The sequence below is a fragment of the Anser anser genome, assembly GCF_964211835.1.
Source record: "Anser anser genome assembly, chromosome: 9".
Lineage (NCBI taxonomy): Eukaryota > Metazoa > Chordata > Aves > Anseriformes > Anatidae > Anser > Anser anser.
Genome location: NC_139729.1, coordinates 16290155 through 16310532, shown reverse-complemented (window position 1 = coordinate 16310532; position 20378 = coordinate 16290155). Strand labels below are relative to the sequence as shown.

The following is a 20378-nucleotide window of genomic DNA, read 5'->3' as shown; positions in this document are numbered from 1 at the left end:
ATTTCATGTAAATTTTTGGTTGTATGTTTACTGAAGGGGGCAGATACAGTTCAAAACTAAACAGGAGTTTGCAGAACAGCAGAATCATTTAATTAAACATATGAATGTGAACCACACTAGCTGATATTCCTGAAGGGGAAAGGAAGCTAACAGCTTTGAGTTTTTTCTAACCTTCCATTCCTCTTCTACGTTTCTGTGCATAATGAACAGAAAAAAATAGACAATTAGCCATTTATAATTACTCTGTATTAGATGTCTGTACACAAATACACTTTCGGATCACATAAATGTAATAGTGTCAGAGATATTTGACACTGGCTTATTAGGAGATAGATTGTTTATTGAGGAGGTGATTATGATCTCCAAATCTACAATAATCAGTTCCAACTAATCATTCTTATCCTAGAATATTCGTAACGAAACAAAAAATGAACTCGAGAAGTTAATCAAATGCAATGAAGAACATGCAGCTTATCTGGCAAATGATGAAGTGACAACTGTCAGAAAGAATCTTGAAGCAAGAGGAATAACAGTGGACCCCTGTCTGGTAAGATGCCATTGTGATAAAACATATGGAAGCTCCCTGTGAACATTTGGATGTTCTTTCTAGATAGTATACAAAAGATTGTGTCTAAATACTGAGTTTGTAGTCCAGATGTTTGCTGCAGATGTTTGCTAAATGACTGCTTGCACGCAATTCACAGACTTCTGTTGGCTGTCAGACAAGTGCAGTACAACACTTTGGAATCTGTCGGTTCAGTCTGAACTCAGAATCTGCTGAGTTCTCACCAGCAGCACAGGCCTGAATTGTGACAAGGCTTGTTTAAAATTATTGTTCATATGTTATACAGTGGAATCAAGGCCCTTATGAGCAAGATATGATAAAAACATGTTGCACAGTCCTAAGCTTTCATTGTGGTTGTATATACAGTTCATAACTACATCCAAGAGAGGGGAAATTTGTAAAAACACTTACAAAAAGGCAGTTTTATTAGAGTGCCCTGAGGGAATGTAATGTGGGTTTAAAATGTTCTGTAGAATGATTTATCTTTTTGCAGTGTAAGGCTCTTAACTATAATTAGACCTTTTATCTAATTAAAGATTAATTTTTAACTAAATGAAAATTCAAACAGTAAGTAATAGATGTGGATATTTTAATGGTGATTTTTTTCTGCAGTAACTTACTTTAGCTACATTTTCGATATTCATGCATGTGTTTATTCAAGGTAGAAAAGTTATTTAAATACCTGTTGCCTGTTTCTTATATAGCATTTATCATCTCTCATTTTTAAAGGTCAGCATAGTAATCCACATCTGCTGTATGAGTGCTAAGCAACTAATTTTTTTTTAAGAGCCTTGTTTTCTAAGTGTGTTTAATTTTGAAGAACTGGAACATAAATATGGAGAAAATGAAGAAAAGTTAGCCATTTTTGTTTACATAAGACCCATTAAATATTTCTTTGTGCTTTAATCTGGTTTAACTAGTAAATTAATTTGCATGACTCAAAAATGTATTCTTAATGTTAAGGTGAAGGTTGCATCATGCCAAGAGCAGCATAATTTGTCATATTCTGTAGTATATAATTTAAAAATATATTAAGTACTGTTTTTTTTTATAGATAAAAGACACGTGGCACCAAATTTATAGAAGATATTTCCTGAAGACTGCTTTGAACCACTGCAACCTTTGTCGAAGAGGTTTCTATTACTATCAACGGCATTTTGTGGACTCAGAGGTAAAAATGTAGGACTGATACACATTGTTTTGTCTTAAAATTTTCAGTTAAGTTGAAAACATCCCACAAATACTTCAAACTAGTCTAACATTTCTTTTGTATCCTTTATCTGAATGTAGCTGGTAATCTTGGATGTTTTCTGTGAGGCTTGTGATTTATTAAAATTCCACCCTGGTGGTAATTATGTAAAATGACCACTAGAGGTCACATATGAACTCAGCATCTGCGAATTTGTCAATGTGCATTGAAAATACACTGTTAAAAGCAGTATTGTACAACTAGTGATATCTTGTTGGCATCCATTTTTCCCACTTTTACATTGATATTTGTTTTCTTTATTGGTACTAAATGTTCAGAGAAAACATTAAGTAAAGGTGTTTTTATGAAATAAGCATGGTAAGTAAGTGTTTAGAGTCGATGCTTGGAACCCCATGTGATCAACAGGGGAAAAAAACAACTGCATTTTAAGTCAAAGAGAAATTACTGAAAGGGTGGAGCTCCTGACTTTCTGTGGAGTTTTGTTTTGCTTCTAAATGAGAAACAACTATCCTCATGGAGCCAGAAATCTTTACTGCTGCAGAAATATCTTTGAGAGACAAGAGAATGAGATTGTAGGGTAGAGAGCTGCCACTCTGTGATGTCCAGCCACCTTTTTTTTTTTTTTTTTTTTTGTCTTTTAAGGTGTCCTTAATGTGATGTTAGTTCTCCTAGCAGGTGTAGAAACTGTCTCTTCTGTTGTTAATTAATACAGCCTTTGCTCCAACACTGTCTTCAGAAGCATTTACCAGATAGGGAGTTACAATATGGAATTCAGCTGTTGTCTTTCAGTGTGTTACAAACAAGTGTGGTGTTTCAGTGGGTATTAGGTTATACTCACAACCTTGCTTATGGGATGTGTAAACTTTATTATATCCCTTCATATGTCAGTTTCTGTTGAAAAATAAAATTAATAGATTGAAAGGAGATACAGTGTATTAAATCGGGCTGATATGTTTTTTAAGACGTATATTTGGTATATTTCTTTGTTACTTCCAGCAGTTATTCTGTGGGATTTTTATGCGAGATCAGGATGTACATACATATACGTAGGGCCTTGTAATTGTAGGATATTTACTGGACATCGGAGGTCTAACGGTACGACTTCCTTCGTTTCAGCTTGAATGCAATGATATTGTCCTCTTCTGGCGAATTCAGCGAATGCTGGCAATTACAGCAAATACGCTGAGGCAGCAGCTTACTAATACCGAAGGTAAGGCTCACAGTGAATTGAGGTGTTTGAAATAAAAAAAAAATGTTTAAAGTTTTTTAGCATTCCTCTAGTTCTCTGTTCCTTTCATGCTCAGCATGACTGGTTGATTTTTATGTCCTGGTTGGGTAATAAAAGAATGTAAAGTAACTAAAATTTGACATTTCATTTACATTAAATTAGAGTGATTAATGATTTAACAGCATTAAATTAGAATGATTTAATATAAATGGAATGTCAAATAATTAAGATACTTTCCAATTTAAAGTATTTTCAGCTTATCTGATGCCAATTGTCTATTTTTCCAAGCAGGAAAAAAAATCAATAAATAGTGACTACATTTTTCTTTCTCAAGTCAATGTTGCTATATATTTTAATTTTAAAATATTTTATATTTTAAAAAAATGTAGTTGCAGAAGTGCTATTGCTCACCCCTCCTTTGTTTTTCCGCCAGTAAGACGCTTGGAAAAGAATGTAAAGGAAGTGCTTGAAGATTTTGCTGAGGACAGTGAAAAAAAGGTTAAGCTCCTAACTGGCAAAAGGGTCCAGCTTGCAGAGGATCTCAGTAAGTACCTGCTTTATAGTCTTTGGGAAGTTGCTTGAAGTGAAACAGATTCTGACCTCTGTCCCTATGAATGGGAAAGTAAGGTTAAGAACACCTAATGCTATGTGGCTCACTCACGTACTAGTGTTTTGTAAGTATTAAAAATGGATTTTTTTTAAAATATATAGTCAGATCTTACTGATTTAAATGTGGACATGGGCAGTAAAATGTGATAGAAGAATATAATTTACACTAGACGTATACTCACTGATATAAATACATTGCACCAGTATATTGAGAAATATAGTTAAAACTGTCATATATATAAATATATGTTAATGAAATATGAAATAAATATATATACATAAACATATATATAAATATATGTTAATGAAATATAGTTAAAACTGTCAATATAGTTAAAAATGTCATAAAGGGTGGTTGCTGTTTTTCTAGTACAATATGGTTAATCCACACCTCTGAGACCTACCTGTCTCTGGGTCATTTGGTCTTGACTATATAAGGAGGATTTGATCACACGTACTTTTAATCGTTGGGTGCCTCCCACAGATCTGACGCATTTAACGCAGATTAGTTGGAAATGCCTTTGACTTACTGACCAGCTGTTTTTAGTCCTTGCATACAGAACCAAAACCTGTCAGCTTATTAAACTGAGATGACCGTTATATTAAGAGACAAAACAAGGAAGAAAATCTAGCAGATATAACCTTCTGGAAGGACTACAGTTAGTGTAGTGATTTGAGTCACTCAGCAAGTGTTACGGAGTTATGTTGTTAATATATTAAGTTCTTAAACAGTGAAAGGTTTGAAGGGGACAATCGAGGCTGGGGTGCTACTTGTGCTAGCTACCTCTGCATCCATTGAGGTTTAGACTGACTTGTAGCTGCTGGGGCTTCCTCTTGCACATGCATTGTTTCCTTGGCAGCATTCTGCTGTTGTTCTGTGAGGCTTCCACTCAGACCCTCTCTGTACACCCAGACTGGCAGGAAAAAAACGAATGTTGTGCAAAAGGAGAAAAAAAAGTTTATGATAAGTAAAATCCATGTGAATACATAAATATGTGTGTTTGGAGATCACAGATTGTTATTATTGAAATCTCAATAAATTACAGTATTTGTCCTTTATAAAGTGTTGCTGTAATAGTTTGGAATTGTAGGTAGGAGTTGTAGTGAATCTAGGACAAATGATCTGTCTCTTAGGCTGTTTGGTCTCTGAAATAGCTAGTGTGACTAAGTTTTATTATAGGTTCACAATTCTCTCCACGCATCCTGTATTGCTTTTGAAATCCTGTATCAGCCTTCTTTTAGCCATTCTTTTGGATGGAAAGTATTTTACAAAATAAGGTTTCCCCCTCCCCTTCCTGCCAATGTTGAGGTAAAACTAGTGGTGACCTGTACAGCGAAGCACAGATATTTAATGAGGTAATGATCTCCTTTTATTACTGAACAGCGCTGTTTGCTTTCTGACAAATTGACTTGGGATTTTTGTGTTGTCAGTTTTACTTCTCACCAGCGTAAGGAACAACCTTCCATTTCAAAGCAGTAATGGCTGGAGTTTTTATTTTATAAACTCAGATTAGACCTGTAGGAGCACACTGTCTGTGTGATTATAAACGTAGGTATCTGTGCTTTAGTATGTATGCTTCAACTTTGTAGTATATATTTCATAAATTACCATTTAGCAAAAACACCATCATTGCACCAAATTTCTTTAGATTCGGGAGATCACAGATCCCAGGCACATTTTTCTAATGAAATAATCATTATTCAGTGCAAAATGATGTATGATGACATGCTCTGTTTTATTGTACCTATGGGAAGATTTTAAAACCACCACCGATTAGCTCTGTTAGTCAAATCAGCAATGTTCTCTCTACTTTCTGCATGCTTTTATGGCTAAGTGGTGATAATTTTTATGGACAAATGACAGGGAAAGGGGATTTCTTTGCCTTTCCCATAGTGAATAGAGTGCTTGTCTGTGTTGCAGGTTTTTTATCCTCCCAAGTCAGACTATGATAGTGTAATGCATTGAACTCTCAGGTGGCTTTACAAGTAATTTCATTCTTACAGCATTGAGTGGTGATCAGAACTCTGCTTAAGAAAGTCATCAGTCCCACAATGCACATTCATGAAGTATTTGTATTTTAATTAGGAATGGAATGGAAGGGATCTACTGTGTCATAAAGCCCAGTCTCCCTCTGTTATAGACAGCTGCGTTTATATAATCCATCTCATTCATTTATTTTGAGCTCCATCTTTAAATCAGTTGACTTTTGGGGGCTTGCTATTCATACTGAAAACCTGTTCCAGTATATCATTCCTCTGATGGCTACAAACTCTTTTATTTTCCATTGTAAATTTGTTAATATGAGGCTCTGCTTGTTAATAGAGTTTCCTATCAGGAAGCTCTATAAACTCTATCTATAAATCTAACTTCTTTATATACCTGAGGTTGGGATGCTTCTTTTTAATACTGATGATACGGCAATCCTGCCTTACTTCTGTCTGTCAGCTTTTTAATGTTGAAGCACTGAAAGTGTTTTATTGTTTGTGCAAGATACTGTTTGATGGCAAACTATAACATGGCTATCCAATCTCATAACGAGAGCTCACATAAGTCTCAAAATTTACTTCAGCAGGTTTTGTCTATATTCTGTATCCTGGAATTGTATTTCAGCCCTCTGTGAATTTTCCTTGACAGCCTTTAGGTCCTGAGTCTTGCTGCCTTTCCGTGTTTATTTCAAACAGTTTCTGACAAATTACATGTTTTGTAATGTATTGAAGGTTTTCTTCAAATAGAGGCCTTTATCTGTTATGGGCTCCTCCCCAGGAGTATCATTTTGATACTTGTGCCAGTGAACAAATACTAAGTTTATGGAAATAAAGAAGCCCTGGGACTGGAGACATCTGGAAGAAATGGTTGTAAGATATAAAAAGAGGCAGAGCAGAAGATGAATATCTGAACTGGGAAAAAATGACTTTAAAAAGTTTTCAATTCCGCCATTCTTACAGATTAATAGCTTTTGAAAGAGGCCTGCAGTGGGTGTACCCCAGAGTCCTGCCCCTAGCAGTGAGCAGGTATGGGTACCTAAGGAAAAGCATAAGAGCAGGTTAAACATACAGCAATGCTTCTCTAGTGTGGTCTTTCAGCATCTAGCAATCTGTGGTTCCAAGATTTCGTAATCCTGAGGTAATATCTTTGTGATTAATAGCCCTTCATGATTTTTTTCCCCCTGTGAATTTCTGTAATTGCTTTTTGAACTCATGTAAACTTTGGCATCTGCAACATCCTGTGGCAATTAGTTCCAGAGTTTAACTACACATTGTGTGAAAAAGTACTTCCTTTTGTTTGTTTCTGAGCCACCTGCCAGTTTCATTTGGTTTTCCTTAGTCCTTGCACTGTAAAAAAACATTCAGTAATCTTTCTCCCTTCATTTTTTGTGCCTCTTATGACTTCACAGATGCTTATGCTACCAGCACTTGCTCTTCTTTTTCCTGGGCTGAAAAATTCTTATCTGTGTAGTTGCTCCTTGCAAGGACGTTGGCAGGGCTGATTGAAATCATGAAACACCCTTTGTAGTTCTACTAAAACCTTTTTGAATTGAAAGAGCAGAACTGCACACAATATTTGAGCTGTACCTGCCTTCTAGATGTATACAGTTATATTATGATGCTTTCTGATTTTTATTCTGGTCTTTTACTAATAATTAGTAAGTCTGTTTCCTTTCTTGACTGCTCCTTAGCAATGAGCTGATGATTGCACAGGGCTACCTGTTACAACCCCAGGTTATTTTGAGAGAAGTAACAGCCAGTTCAGAGTCCATCAGCCTAGTCATTTTCCATGCTATATTCAAAACTGTAGAGACAGTTGAAATGTTTGTTTTGCTGACGATGTGGAAACAAGAGGAAACTGCTGTCTGTCTCTTACTTGTATAACTGGGTACTTGAGGCATATTCAGCAATTGGTAGGAACCTCTTCTAATGTAGTTGTTTACAATCTCCCTCACAACTCTGGTGCAATATCTGTCTCGAAGTTCTTCACTAAAGTCGTCTGACAGTTGAAAATCGTAGCCAGGTCTTTCACCCCGTGTTGACTTATCAGCAACAACAAGATTTATTATTTGCTTTCCAGTTGGTAGATGCTTCTAGATTGTGCTGGCTGCCAAAGGACAAAGTATTTTGATATGAAACTTATGTTATACAGGACTTGGTATTTTGCTACATGCTTAGCTAAATCAGTATCTTAAATACATCATGTGCTAGGTTCTGTAAGAAGTAAAATAAGGTAGAGTGAGCTAAAAGTATTATGGCAGACATTAATCTTTTAAAGGAGAATTTCCGCTCATAAAAATGTCAAGACTGCCTTATTTTTATTGCATGCTTTAAGGCACTGCCTGTGTCTTCTTTTTAGCAGTTTTGTTCATAATAGAAATTACAGAGTAGTAATTTTAGTAGAAATATTCTGTAGTTCAGAGCAAAACTGACTACGTGAATAAATCTTAACTTCCTGTAGATTACTACTTAATGTGGCTACTTTTGTTTTTGTTGAACTCCCAGTGAAGGGCTTCCCAGAACTATCCGTTTTCAGAATGCCACTCTGCTTGGACTTGCTTCTTTTCTGTAGAAGGCCAAAGCAAGCTTCCTCAGTAGCATGAACTCTGTACAGTCAGTAGTTCAGTTGCTTTACACCTTTTCCAACACAAGATGGCAATGATTGACCTTTGTGGGAGTGGGGAGGATTGGCACCAGCTCTGCTGCCATGCTAAGCCTCCTGTCCCTGGTTACTATTTCTTGTTTTTTGATGCATGCACATAGCATACGCAGTGGGCATTTGTTGCTTGGATAAGCTGTTTGTTTTTTTTTTTCCTCTGGGGGAAGATGCACTTGCCTAGCCTTGTCCCTCTTGTTTTCCACGTTCTGATTTATTTATTTGTTTTGTTTTTCTTTTGTATATGAAGATTACAATTTATGAAGATTGTAAGGGATGATAATTTTTTCTCAGATATATAATTCTCGTTAGCAAATGTATGGCAAGCTTCAGTTTAATAAGCTTTGCTACTAAATAACTGTTAAAATCTGAATACTTTAATCATTTCGGAAAGGAAATGGGATCTTCCAGCATTTTATCCTAAATCTGAGCTACAATTGCAGTAGCATTTAAAACATGCTAGGTGGTGCACGTGTACGTTGTATACTTAAAGTGGATCTTACTTTCAGGCCACCAATGGGAGCTTTGCCATTTACTTCACTGGAGACAAAATACTTTACTGAGCCTAAGAAAATACACATGTGATCTATCTTCCTGTATTTCCTCTCCTTTTTTCCTTTCAAACAGCTAAACTAAAATGCAAGGGAAAATTTTATGGAAAATTTATGGAAAAATTATTTCTGTACAGGATAATCACAGTAGGACACACAGTACATGCAAAGCATCTTTCCTAGGCCAGCATGCTATTCATCCAGTGTCCTGTTTCCTCACAAGCTAAAAAACAGAGAAAGAAAATGCAGAACTTCACTAAATTATATGTGAAACCACATGCATTTCCATGGGATGAGTCACTGGCAGAAAGTGGGAAGGAGCTTGCAGAATACCTGTGGAAATGTGAAAATTTGATCCAGAAATTACTAGGTGTGAACGTGAAGGGGTCAGCCTCTGAGTTCATTTGTCAATAATATTGACACCTGTACAGGTGTCCTGGGCTAGCTGAGACTTCATTCTGCACAAAAGCCTTTTGAAATATGTAAGTAGTGAGCCCTCACATGAAGAAATGAGAGTCCTTACCTTAGGGTGATTTGTTTAAATTCTGTCATACATTTGTAATGTGTAAAATATAACAATTTGTGGAACTTAATTATTTTCTTGTAAAGAATAGAGCATACAAAAACTAATAAACCAGCGTTGTAGTAAAATACTTTCAAGTTTTATATCTGAAGACGTTACTTTAGAGTCCACACATAAAATCCTTACCATATTACTTCTTGTGTTGAATCCCTTACAGTTGAGTGCAAACCTTGCAGTTGTGCTGTGCTGCATTCTGTTTTGCAAACGGTCTTTGAGCATGAATGATTTAATATCGTGTACTTAATAAACTGTAATGCAGCTAGCTAACAGTAGTTAAGGTTGGTACTTTCAAGTTGCTGACTCAGGATCTGGGATTTCTGTGATGTATTTGGCTAAGCTGAGTGGGCTCTCTTGTGTCTGTTGTATGTAGCAAACTGATTTAGATCCAAGTGAATCTCCTTTTTTCATTATTCATTTATGCGAAGTTGAGGAAAAAGTCTTTGAGCAGTACTTTGCAGATAATGACTTGCTCTGTGGTTGTTGGTTTTTTGTGTTTATTTTTTTTTTCTCCTTTCATCGCTCTTAGCCGCAGAATAAAAATGCTATGTGAAACTAATCCTATGTTGTGGTCATTACTGTAGCCTAATTAAATTTCAGTCCTTTGAGATGACTGTCAACAGTATTTTGATTTTACCTCTATCTTATGTGACATTGTTGATTACATATGCTCATGACTTAGCTTTGACTTGGCTTTCTGAAGCCTTTGCTTCTCTTTTCTTTGCTGTTATGGGCTTCACCTTTTTTAAAGGTTAAAAGTTTCATAGGGGAAAAAGCTCAGCTATAGGAAGAAAGTTCTTCTCTCAAATGGGCATATATCAGATAATTTCCCCTAGAAACCAAAGGCAGACAAAACAGCTCAAAATGCAGCTGTTAGTAGTCTTTAAATCAATGTTTAAGGTGCTTGTTGAGAAGCAACATGGTTTTCAGTGTTTACAAGAGAGAGGAATAAAAGGTATAATTTTTAAGATATTTGAGTTAGAGCCCAGATGTTATCCCCACTGCACAAGGGATTCTCAAAGGAAGGCATAGAAGAAAGGAAAGCATCCTAGGAAATCCAAATGGAGGAATAATTTTTTAAGAATCTTCAGAATTATGATTTTGTGCTCTCATTTTTTCCATGATGCCTAACGATTGTTTGAGAAGCTACTGCAGTAAAAATGTGGTCACTTCATAGTTGTGAGACATTTCACAGAAAGGCAGCATTTCTTCTTTTGCTCCATTCAACTGGTCATAGCAGTGTTCCTGAGGAGCGTGTAGTTACAGTCTGATCCTGAGCTGACAAGCTTGCACCAGGAGGTGTTGTAGCCTTCTATTCACACAAAATCAGAGTGGCCATTTCTCCCTGGGAATCATCAAACACATCTTCAGGCTCCTAATAAGCATGTGCAGGGTAGCTGCTGTCTTCACAGTCCCCTACCAGCAGCTCCCACCAGGATGCAGGATATGGCCTGCATCTTTTCAGAGGCTGATTGTCACTTCGAACACGTTCATTTCTGCCCACATCTCAATCAGTCCAATAAAGTGCTTGTGTGGGCCATATGTGTCTAATGAGTTCAAGATTTACTGGCGGCAGCCCTGTGCAGGTGGCAGTGTGACTCCTGGGCTCCGTGTGAGCTCTGTAGAGAACCTGGAGCTCCATGATGCAGAAAGTTGGGGGCAACACGCTTGGAATTGGTTGGTGCCTTCGTGTCTTCCAGTTCCCCTCCTTTGAATATGAGCAAGTCAACAACATGAAACTAAAATGCATCCTGTTAGTTTAGTAGATTTGCTAACTTGCAGTTACTAGGATAGAATGCAATTCAATTGTTTTTCACATGGTTATTGATTTTAATTCCACATAGAGTTTATGAAATTAACCTAAGCGTGCTTTGATATGAAAGACCCTGGCTGAATGTTTTTTATTTTCTTTAAGTTCTGGGGCAGCTGCACAAAACTGACGAATTAGAACCAGAGGAATGTGTAGGATGGTCTCTGTCAAAGTGCAGATAAGGTAGTTCCTGCTTTGTATCATGGCAGAAAGTGCTTTAAAAGCTGCATCTTCTCAGAGAGGGAAGTAATCCTCAAGGGAGAACATCCATCACGTGTAAACCTCCTGTGATGGAGTGATGGTTTACTTAACTTAAGAATCCCAGGTGACCAAAGTGCGTCTGCTACGATTCCTTGAAGTTATTGATGAAGAGTTAGGCACTGGTGTCCAGGTTCCGAAACGGGTGCTTACAAAGTTCAGCGCATTTGTCACTGACTAAGCGAAGTCTATCACTTAAAGTTGACGTTGAAAAATGATGATAAACTGCCGCATGAGTAATGACGTATTTAATCCCTGTTAATCTAGACCTATGCCTAGATCCACATTTCTGGTAATCGAGGGCCATTCTTTCCTATGCCAAATTTATTTTTTTTCCTAAAATGCCCTTAACGATGCAACTATCAAAATATTTAATTGGATGCTATTTTCTTTTCAGAACTGGTTATTTGAGGGTAGCTATTAATCAAGTTTTAAGTAAGTACTTATCATGTAGGGATTGCTACTTGTGGAAATGCAAAATTTTAAACTTACCGGTGTGGGTATTTGCTTAGAACTAGTATGGGACTGTGGAGTGTTCACTTCAGAACCTGAAGAAATCAGTGAAATGGGTGCTATGCATTTTTAATATTGTAATGGATTCTACTTTGCTTCTAATGTGGAACTGTATACAAATAGATTAATATTTTCAGTTACGAATGATAATAAACTAAGAAACTCATAGCAGAACAATCTGTTTTTCCTCAGAACATGATGACAAACTTCATTTTTGATGGTCATTAACTTCATTATTATTGTGATCTAAACATTTATCACAATCTAATTTTCTGATAGAGTTTCACATAAATATTCCTGATAGCATATCAGATCATTATTTAATTAACTGCTGCGTACATTTTATTTTGGGTGGAGAACCAATGTATATCAGTTATTTAAACTGTTACAGTCTCCTTACACTTTCATAGCTCCAAGGGTACGGTAGCCTTTACATAAGTAACTTTATAGCTGTATGTGTCTTTTCTGCATCAGTTAGAAAAAAGTAAATTATTTTACAACACTGGATGAATCATTGGGTAATATTTCTGGTTTGCCTTTACCTTCTACTTTTTGCCATTTCCACCCAAAATAATGAGTGACATTGTGTTCTGATACATGCTAGGTTAATTTTCTTGATTTTGAAATGAAAACTGTGTCTGTAAGTCTGATTCAAGAGGTGAGTCTGTTTTATGAGGTTTCCTTGTCATTCTACTGCTAAGCTCCTTCTAGCTGTCCAGTAGGCAGCAAAACTAAATTCTGTTGAAAGATTGAGTTATTAGAACAGTTTTAATTAAAAATCTAAGGTAGAGACAGAGGACTGGAAGAAGCCCAAGTCCTACCTTGCTACTGCAGACATCATGACTCTCAAACTCGATTATTAATCTTTATTAAGCTGCATTTGTACGTTAAGCTAACCTTAATGGCAGTATAGAAATGTATACTAGTCTCAAAATGTGGCCTCACATTTTGCAGTGGTAATATTTAGTTTCTTTCCTGTAGACAAGAGGGACTTGTGTAATAACCTGTAGAAACATCTTGTATAAAGTCAGAAGTCTGCTTAGTTGTCACTTCTGCTTCAGGCACATACCTCCGCTCTATGTTCCTGCCCTGCCAGGGACAGAAAGACTTCGTGCTTGCCAGTCTGAAGAGCCCTGGGGACAGCTCCAAGAAATACAGTGAGCTTCTGTTCTGTTTGGCTGAGGAGCAGGGAAACGTGTTGTTGAAGCCATTTCATTAAGCTGCAAAGGTCCCACTTGCGAATCTGGGGCAGCTGTAGGTCAAGACATTGATTGATTGGTAACCTACAGTTTCACCAGCACAATGCACAATTCCCGTTTCTGGTGCTAAAAAGCATTATTAGTAATGCTAAAAAAATGTGGCAAAGCTCAATACCTTGTAAAAATAGCTGAAGTGTTTTCAGATTAGGTTATCTTCTACTGCTGCCTGGTTCTCTTTAGTCTGAAATAAAAGTGGTAACTGATAGCTTTGCTCAGATAAAATGTGTAGGGGAAATATGATATTAATACTTGCAACAGAAGCAACTTCAGTGATGGCAGCTTTTATTTTTACTTTTATTTTTTTCTGCCTAAAATGACTTAAGATTAAAATTTTATTAGGTTCTTAGAACAGGCTAAATTTACAATCTAATTGATCTTTTCCTGCTTTAGAGGCAGATTCACCTGTAAAGAGGGAAAAGAAGAATTTTCACTCTGTATGTCTTTGTAAGGAACAGTTTCTCTGTTTTCTCCTGTTAATGCCATGCTAAAGGAAATTTTTCAACCAGGTCAGTTACAGATGAAGTCATATCTGTGAAAATGAGATTCTGACTGACCCTTGGAGATCTTAATAGTGGTATTGAAAGAATATGACTGGTGCCTTCTCTTGTTCTAGGGTTTAAAATAAATATTTCTGAGAGGACGCTGAAATACTGTCTTTATTTTGTAATGAAAATATCTCGCCTGATGCACTTCAGTAGTTAGAGTATGTCTCTGTCCTCATCATCGTCTTTCTGGGACTGATAACAGGAGTACACTGATTCCAGATGTCGTATGGATTAAAATGCCAGTTGGCTCAGGATGGCAAAGGGATTTAAGGTGGCAAGTAGAAGGGTTGTAACTAACTCCGAATATAATGGTGGGTATATGTCTGAGGGGGGAAACCTGATCCATAAATGTATTTACGAAGCTTAGTATCAGAATTATCCCGTTCCAGTGAGCATACTTTGAAATCAGAATTTTTAGAAAGAATTCAATTAATCTGGTGGTAAATTCAACTCTTACTACAGATTGCAGTAGGTATAAGAAACATGGTCATAGTGAAGGCAAGCATCAGTTAGCATCTTCATTCAAACTGCTAGTAACTGAAGAGTATGCTAGCTGTTTTCTGCAAGCTTGCATTTTAAAGGCTGTCTATTTCTAATGAGTCAGGGATTGACTACGTGAACTATTATAAATTCCATTTAAACTTTGCCGAGTTCTGCAGTGCTTTTATTACACTAATGAGCCAATTGTTTAAGAATCATTCACATGACTCATCCTCCTGTTCAGCCTTTAAAAAAAAAAAAAAAGATGCTGAAACTCTCTTGACAAACCAATATTTATAACAGTTTGACAGCAGGATGAGGAACAGCGTTTGTCTTTGTAACAGCTTAAAGAAAAGGCCTTTCCAGCACCCAGCCATGCAGTTACAATCTTGACCTCTTTCTTATGCTGGGAACATACATAGAGCAGACAAGCAGCACCTCCCGTGTGTTTTCTTGACCCTTTGACTGTCCATTCACTTCCCATCTGTTTTGCAGCCTTAAAGGAACAGAGGGGGCCCTCTACTTATAAATCTGTCTTTGCAGCTGATAAATGATGTTCTGTCTCTTTAAGGGCATCCTGGGTGGTTTTGCCGTTTTTTTCCCTCTTAAAATTTTAGCTTTCCTCTTGTCCTCAACCAGAGGAAAATATGGTATGCGAACAAGAGGAAACTGGCAAAAAGTGCAATGGGTGGTTTCAAAGGATTGTCTAAATTTCAGCAGGACATGACCCTGCCCCGATCAGTGAATTACAGGAGCTGTTAGACTGCGGTGGGGTGAGCCAAGAGAAAGCGTGTTGGTGCAGGTCTGGTAACTGTGGGTGGAAAGCCTGCTCCTTGCGATGTTATTTGGAGTGCCTTTTAGCACGCTGCCTCACGCTGTTTCAACAAGAGGTCTGGCTTTTGCGTGGCCTTTAGAAAGTTCAGGAATGTGGTGCAAATGGTTGAACATCAGGGAGATTTTTTTTTCAGTTCTCCACCTGGATGGTTGTAGGGGATTGAGTACAAGTATGGGGTCTGTGTCTTAGGTAGCCCTAAGCGAAAATTCAGCTTTCAATAGGAAACTGTGGAACGACATTTCCAGCTTTTAATAGCGTGCTTCTGGGCATCTTGGTGAAATCTGACTACAGACTGGGCTTTTCTTTTTGCTCGAGGAAAGATGATGCATTCACAGCAGTAAATTCAACATTTTTGCCACTATGGTTAATTAACCGTAACACACAAGTAGCACAGCAAGCAGTGACAATGTTTATAGGCAACGAAGGGATGAAGAAAGGAAGATTTAAAAAAAAAAAAAAAAGCAGAGGAGGGGGGCTAAAACCTAAGTAAAATCCAGGGCAAAAGGAAGAACCATGAGCTTACAGATATTGACGCCATTTAAGTATTAGTCAGAAGTATAAATCACTTTAATGTAGAACAGGAGGATTTATAATGAAGTATTAACAAATTTTATCATGCCTTTTCATGCTATGTGCTTCATCGAAGTACAGAATAAAGATGCATCTCTGTCCCAAAAGAGTTTACAATTTTTCTTGATGGTGCAACTGAAAATCATTGCCATATTGGCAGACGTGTAAACAGGGGAAAGGGAAGCATTTTGATTTGCCTTATATAACAAAATCCTCATGCAGTTTTCTCCAAGTTGTGAGACAGAGAGACATGGTTATCTTTAAAATTCTGTGCTAAATCCACTGCTTATTTACATGTAAGTATGTTTGATTTGAATGCCTATAATTTCATTTATTTTTAGAAGCATAAACAAGATCAATTTTGTGGAGAGAGGTCACATCTTATAAAACCAATTAATGCAGCTGGAAAATACCTAGAAACCTTTTTCTTGCTACGTAAAGTATTGTTGAAATAAGTAACAAGCTTTATTTTAAAATTTGTTTAACACTATTTTTAAGATTATTTGACCTTACTTCAGGAGTTTTGTTTGTTAGATTTGATATTTTAGTTGTTTCACTTTAGCAGCGATTCTCTAGCCTCTGTACTGTTAATTGGTAGATGGCCTGCAACCAGTGAGCAAGCAGTCCTCGTGAGAATGAATATTTGAGTGGGTTTTCTTCTGAACGTCTCATGATGTTAGAAAAGCCAACTTTATCTGTGGCTGTGGGTTTTTTTTTTGGTGTGTTCAAAGCATATCCAAATCCTAATTACAGATCAATTAGTCTGGGTTTGAGCCTTTTAGATCTAGTATCACAGGATTAATGAAAAGAAAATGAGTAGGTAGCAATATCATTTCTTATGGAGATAAGGATAGACTGTGCATGAATGAGGATCTCAAGACATCCGAATAAAGAATTTCCTCATTCTGTCAGTGAAGTTTTATGGGATATGGAAGGAGGATTATGGGAATATTCACGACCAGATCAAGACGCATAATGAGCTGATGTAAGAACAGCTTATCTTTTAGGTAAACACAGGGTAAATGGGAAATAGAATAGCCATTCATTGCCCCTAGGCCTGTGAATTTTACTGGTCTGAAGATGGAGAAAAGGGTTCAGTTACAGTTATTCTTCATTGATACCATTTGATTTTTTTTATCACTGCTTAAGTGTTATTTATTTGTAACTTCAATTCTGCCTCAAAACTGTCAAAGACACTGTGTTCTTTCTAGAAACTATAGTGCATATTTAAACTTCTGAAATACCATATAATAAGATTGCAGTACTTCAAAGCCTTCTGTGACACTGGAGCATGGCATAACAGTACTGAGCTAGTTTAACATGTTACAGAAGTTTGCTAGCAAGCTGAATGCTTTTAATCCAAGATTTAATTCTACATGGAAAAACACAATCAGAATACAAAGGAAGGGCAACAGGTCACTTAGTCTGTCTCATAATTACCTTTTGTAGTAAGTGTTCTTACCTGAAACCCAAGTGATGTTCGGGTTTGACATGTTCGTACATACTTGTAAATTAAAGCACTTTTTTTGAGGAAGTTTTCTATCAATAATATTTTGGTGAAGCTGTCAATGATAACCCTGCAAATCTGACTACACAGATTGTGTATTTCACAGAGAAGAGAACTGCATCCAAAAACTTCCTCAACTAAAGGCAGGTAAAATCTGACTTGAACTGCAACAATACATTTTTGTGGCAAATGCAGTGTCATAAGGTGCTGGGGAACCTACTGGCATCTATCCTAGAATTGCAGCCCCTGCACTTGTACTCTTCAGAAAAGTTCTGCCAAGCATTTATATTTACTGGTTTATTAAGATGTGTGCAGTGTCAACGTGTAACTCTGCAGTTCCCCTATTTAAAAGGTAAGCTGATTTAACATACCGTTTCTCTGTGGTACGGAATGGACTTGTGGGGTCAGTCTTACAGGTTGGCTGGTATCTGCTGCGGCAGGAGGCTTTCCTACTGCTAGGAATGCAAGGCATAGCATGAGTAATTGCAGCTATTTGGCAGTCATTGTAACTGTTGTTTCTTAAGAATAGCTAGCATGTTTTTTCAAAGTATTAAATTACCCCAAGACCTCATAATTATTACAGTTAAGCAATCATTTCAATTCCGTCCAAGTATAAAAACTAATAAAGTTCTCATAATATGGAGGCAGTTTCAGTGTGTCTGTTCTCTGAGCAACCACAGCTGATTCAGTACATTCTGGTGGAATAAATATTTTCTATCCTGTTATTTTAATATGCCCTAATCAGAAAATTAAAATAGCTTTTGTTGGCACAAACCTTTTTTTTTTTTAAGGGTGAAATAATAATTACAGATTTTTGCTGATGCTATTAATTTCAAGACTTGAATATTTCATTAGCGAGGAGTTGAGAAGGGAAAATATTTGCATTTAATACTGCTAAATCTGCCTGCTTTCGCTGAGTCTAATAGCTTGATCAATATGAAAAATATATTTGGGGAAAAATGTACTAGTTTATAGTTACTATATAAATATATATATATCCACTCCAAAAACAAAGCTATTAAACAACATGAAGAGACCTTCTGAGCGGTGAGATTGAATCTCCAGTTATCACTGGCAACTGCTGTTCATTTTGGAGAGGGAGATACAGGATTAACAATTCCCAAAAACGTGTTGACTCTCTCCAAGATAATAGGACACTTTTTTCAAATGTTAATTTTGTAAACATACGCAGCAGCAATATTAGAAGCTGTGCTAAGCAGCTGCCTAATAAATGCCAAATTATTGTTTTTGTTACATGAGAGGTTTATATCCTGACATGCCAAAAAAATCAAACTACTTTTTTCTGACTTAAGGATAGCAAATGAACACTTCAAACTTAGTGAGAAGAAGTGATTGTGTGAATTCTTTTTTTTTTTCCATTGGCAGCGTTCAAAGGTTGTCTCTGCTGAACTGGATCAAGACTTTTTCTGCTAAAAAAAAATAAAAACAGGCTACTGCTGTTCTGTAACTTCCAAAAATACAGCTTTCACCCTCAAACTGACTGTAATCTTCATTTAATATCAAAGTACGTTAAAAAATGAAGGCAGCTGAAACTAGAGAAAGTTCTTTGGTGTTTTCTTTAGGACCCAGAGCAGGATTCATGTTCCCTGTGCCTCTGTGCTGGTAGATAAGCACTGCTGGGGAAGGGGACACTGAAGTGTTGAAAGTATAAGTGATTTGCCTTTCATCACCTAAAAATTGCATGATAAAGATGTAAGTTAGAGATTTCTTCATTCCCATACAGGCTATTTTACATATTTTATTAAATGCTAACTAAAATTCTGTACTTCTGCTAGAACAGGACTACAGGTTTTTGTTGAGTTTGGGTATTAGTACTGCTCTAAAATGGTTTTCATAATTATCTGTGGGATTGGCACTTTGTTACTAGATGAACCTCTAGTTCCCTTGGCTACATTCTTGTATTCCTGTTTGAGGACCTACTTCTTTCTCCCATAATGCTTATGTATCCCCATTTAAGGATAATAGCTGTATTTTTCGTTCTGTTTTGCTGTTATTTCAGCTCAGCAAAGCAAGTTTATAATGTATGGTATTGGCAAAGAGAAGAAAACATTAATAGAAGATAGATTTAAGAAAAAAGGAAAGAAAAGCCCAAACCTTGTATATCAAGCAACATACAGGTTTAATCCAACAGTATTTTTTATCTTGGAATGCGGGGCAAAGGGGAGAAACAGGACATTTTTTACATGTTTATTCTCATTGGACTTATTTTTGTCTGTCCCCCCTCTCATTTTTCTGGTGTGCTTTTTTTCATGGCTATAATCACACAGAAGGAGCTTCAATGAGGATGTGGTGAGAAAGGAGGAGGAAATCTTGTAGGCTTTAGATTCCAGCTAGGTTCTAAATCTTGCTTCATGAGTTGTTTAATAAATCAAATAGGCTATATGATGACAAGTATTGTGTAGAATCCAGAAAAGAGTGGAAAAATGCCTAAAATCCTGTATTTTTCCCCATGTTACCTTTTTATTCATAGTAGTTACTTGCAGTGATGTTCCAGTCTTGTTTTTTTTTTTTGTTTTGTTTTTTTTTTAAGAAATAAGCTCCCATCTTTAGTGTTTGTATAAAATAAGGTTCTGCCTACATCCATCTGGTTACTACCGATATGCAAGGAAATAAAGAGTAAATGTTAAACGTTTTTAATATTGTATATGCCCTTTTGTATAGGGGTATTGAATACTGTTGTTTGGTTGGTTCCCTGAAATTCTGCCTGCTGAAAGGTCACTTCTTTTTAACTCTTTTTAGGATGATTTGTGGGTTTTGTGACGCTTGTTGTAGATAATAAGGATATTTGATTAAAAGAGAGGTGGGTTAGTGGACATTAGTTAAAGGGTAACAATTCCCTACATGTAACAGGTGTACGGTAGTTCTGCTGTGCATGACGTAATGGAAGTTTCAGGTTTTTGAAATACAACAATATGGGATTTCTTTGGTAAATTATGGAATTATTAGCATGATAATCATGAAATGTATTTGTAGAAGTTCTTTGTTCAAAGGGAACAGTTTCATTTCTTCTGATGTGGAAAAATGTAAGTAGCTAGATATTTAAATGACCATCTTTTTTATTTCTTCAGAAAAAGTTCGGGAAATTCAGGAAAAACTTGAAGCTTTCATAGAAGCCCTCCATCAAGAAAAATAGATTTTAGACGAACAATTGTTCAAGCAGGTAATCATGTTTAGATCATGAAAGAATTATTATAC

General features: G+C 36.5%; 1 protein-coding gene across 4 annotated transcripts in view; it reads left to right on the top strand.

Moving 5' to 3' along the window:
- The window catches only part of OPA1 (OPA1 mitochondrial dynamin like GTPase), a 53091-nt gene that overhangs the window by 30224 nt on the left and 2489 nt on the right, over positions 1-20378 (top strand). For all 4 annotated transcript variants that reach the window (XM_083849493.1, XM_083849495.1, XM_083849494.1 and 1 more), the window contains 5 exons: positions 407-547; positions 1620-1736; positions 2892-2985; positions 3437-3547; positions 20252-20343. In XM_083849493.1, coding sequence (XP_083705619.1) covers positions 407-547; positions 1620-1736; positions 2892-2985; positions 3437-3547; positions 20252-20316 — 528 coding nt within the window. In that variant the 3' untranslated portion in view covers positions 20317-20343. The remainder of the gene's footprint in view (positions 1-406; positions 548-1619; positions 1737-2891; positions 2986-3436; positions 3548-20251; positions 20344-20378) is intronic.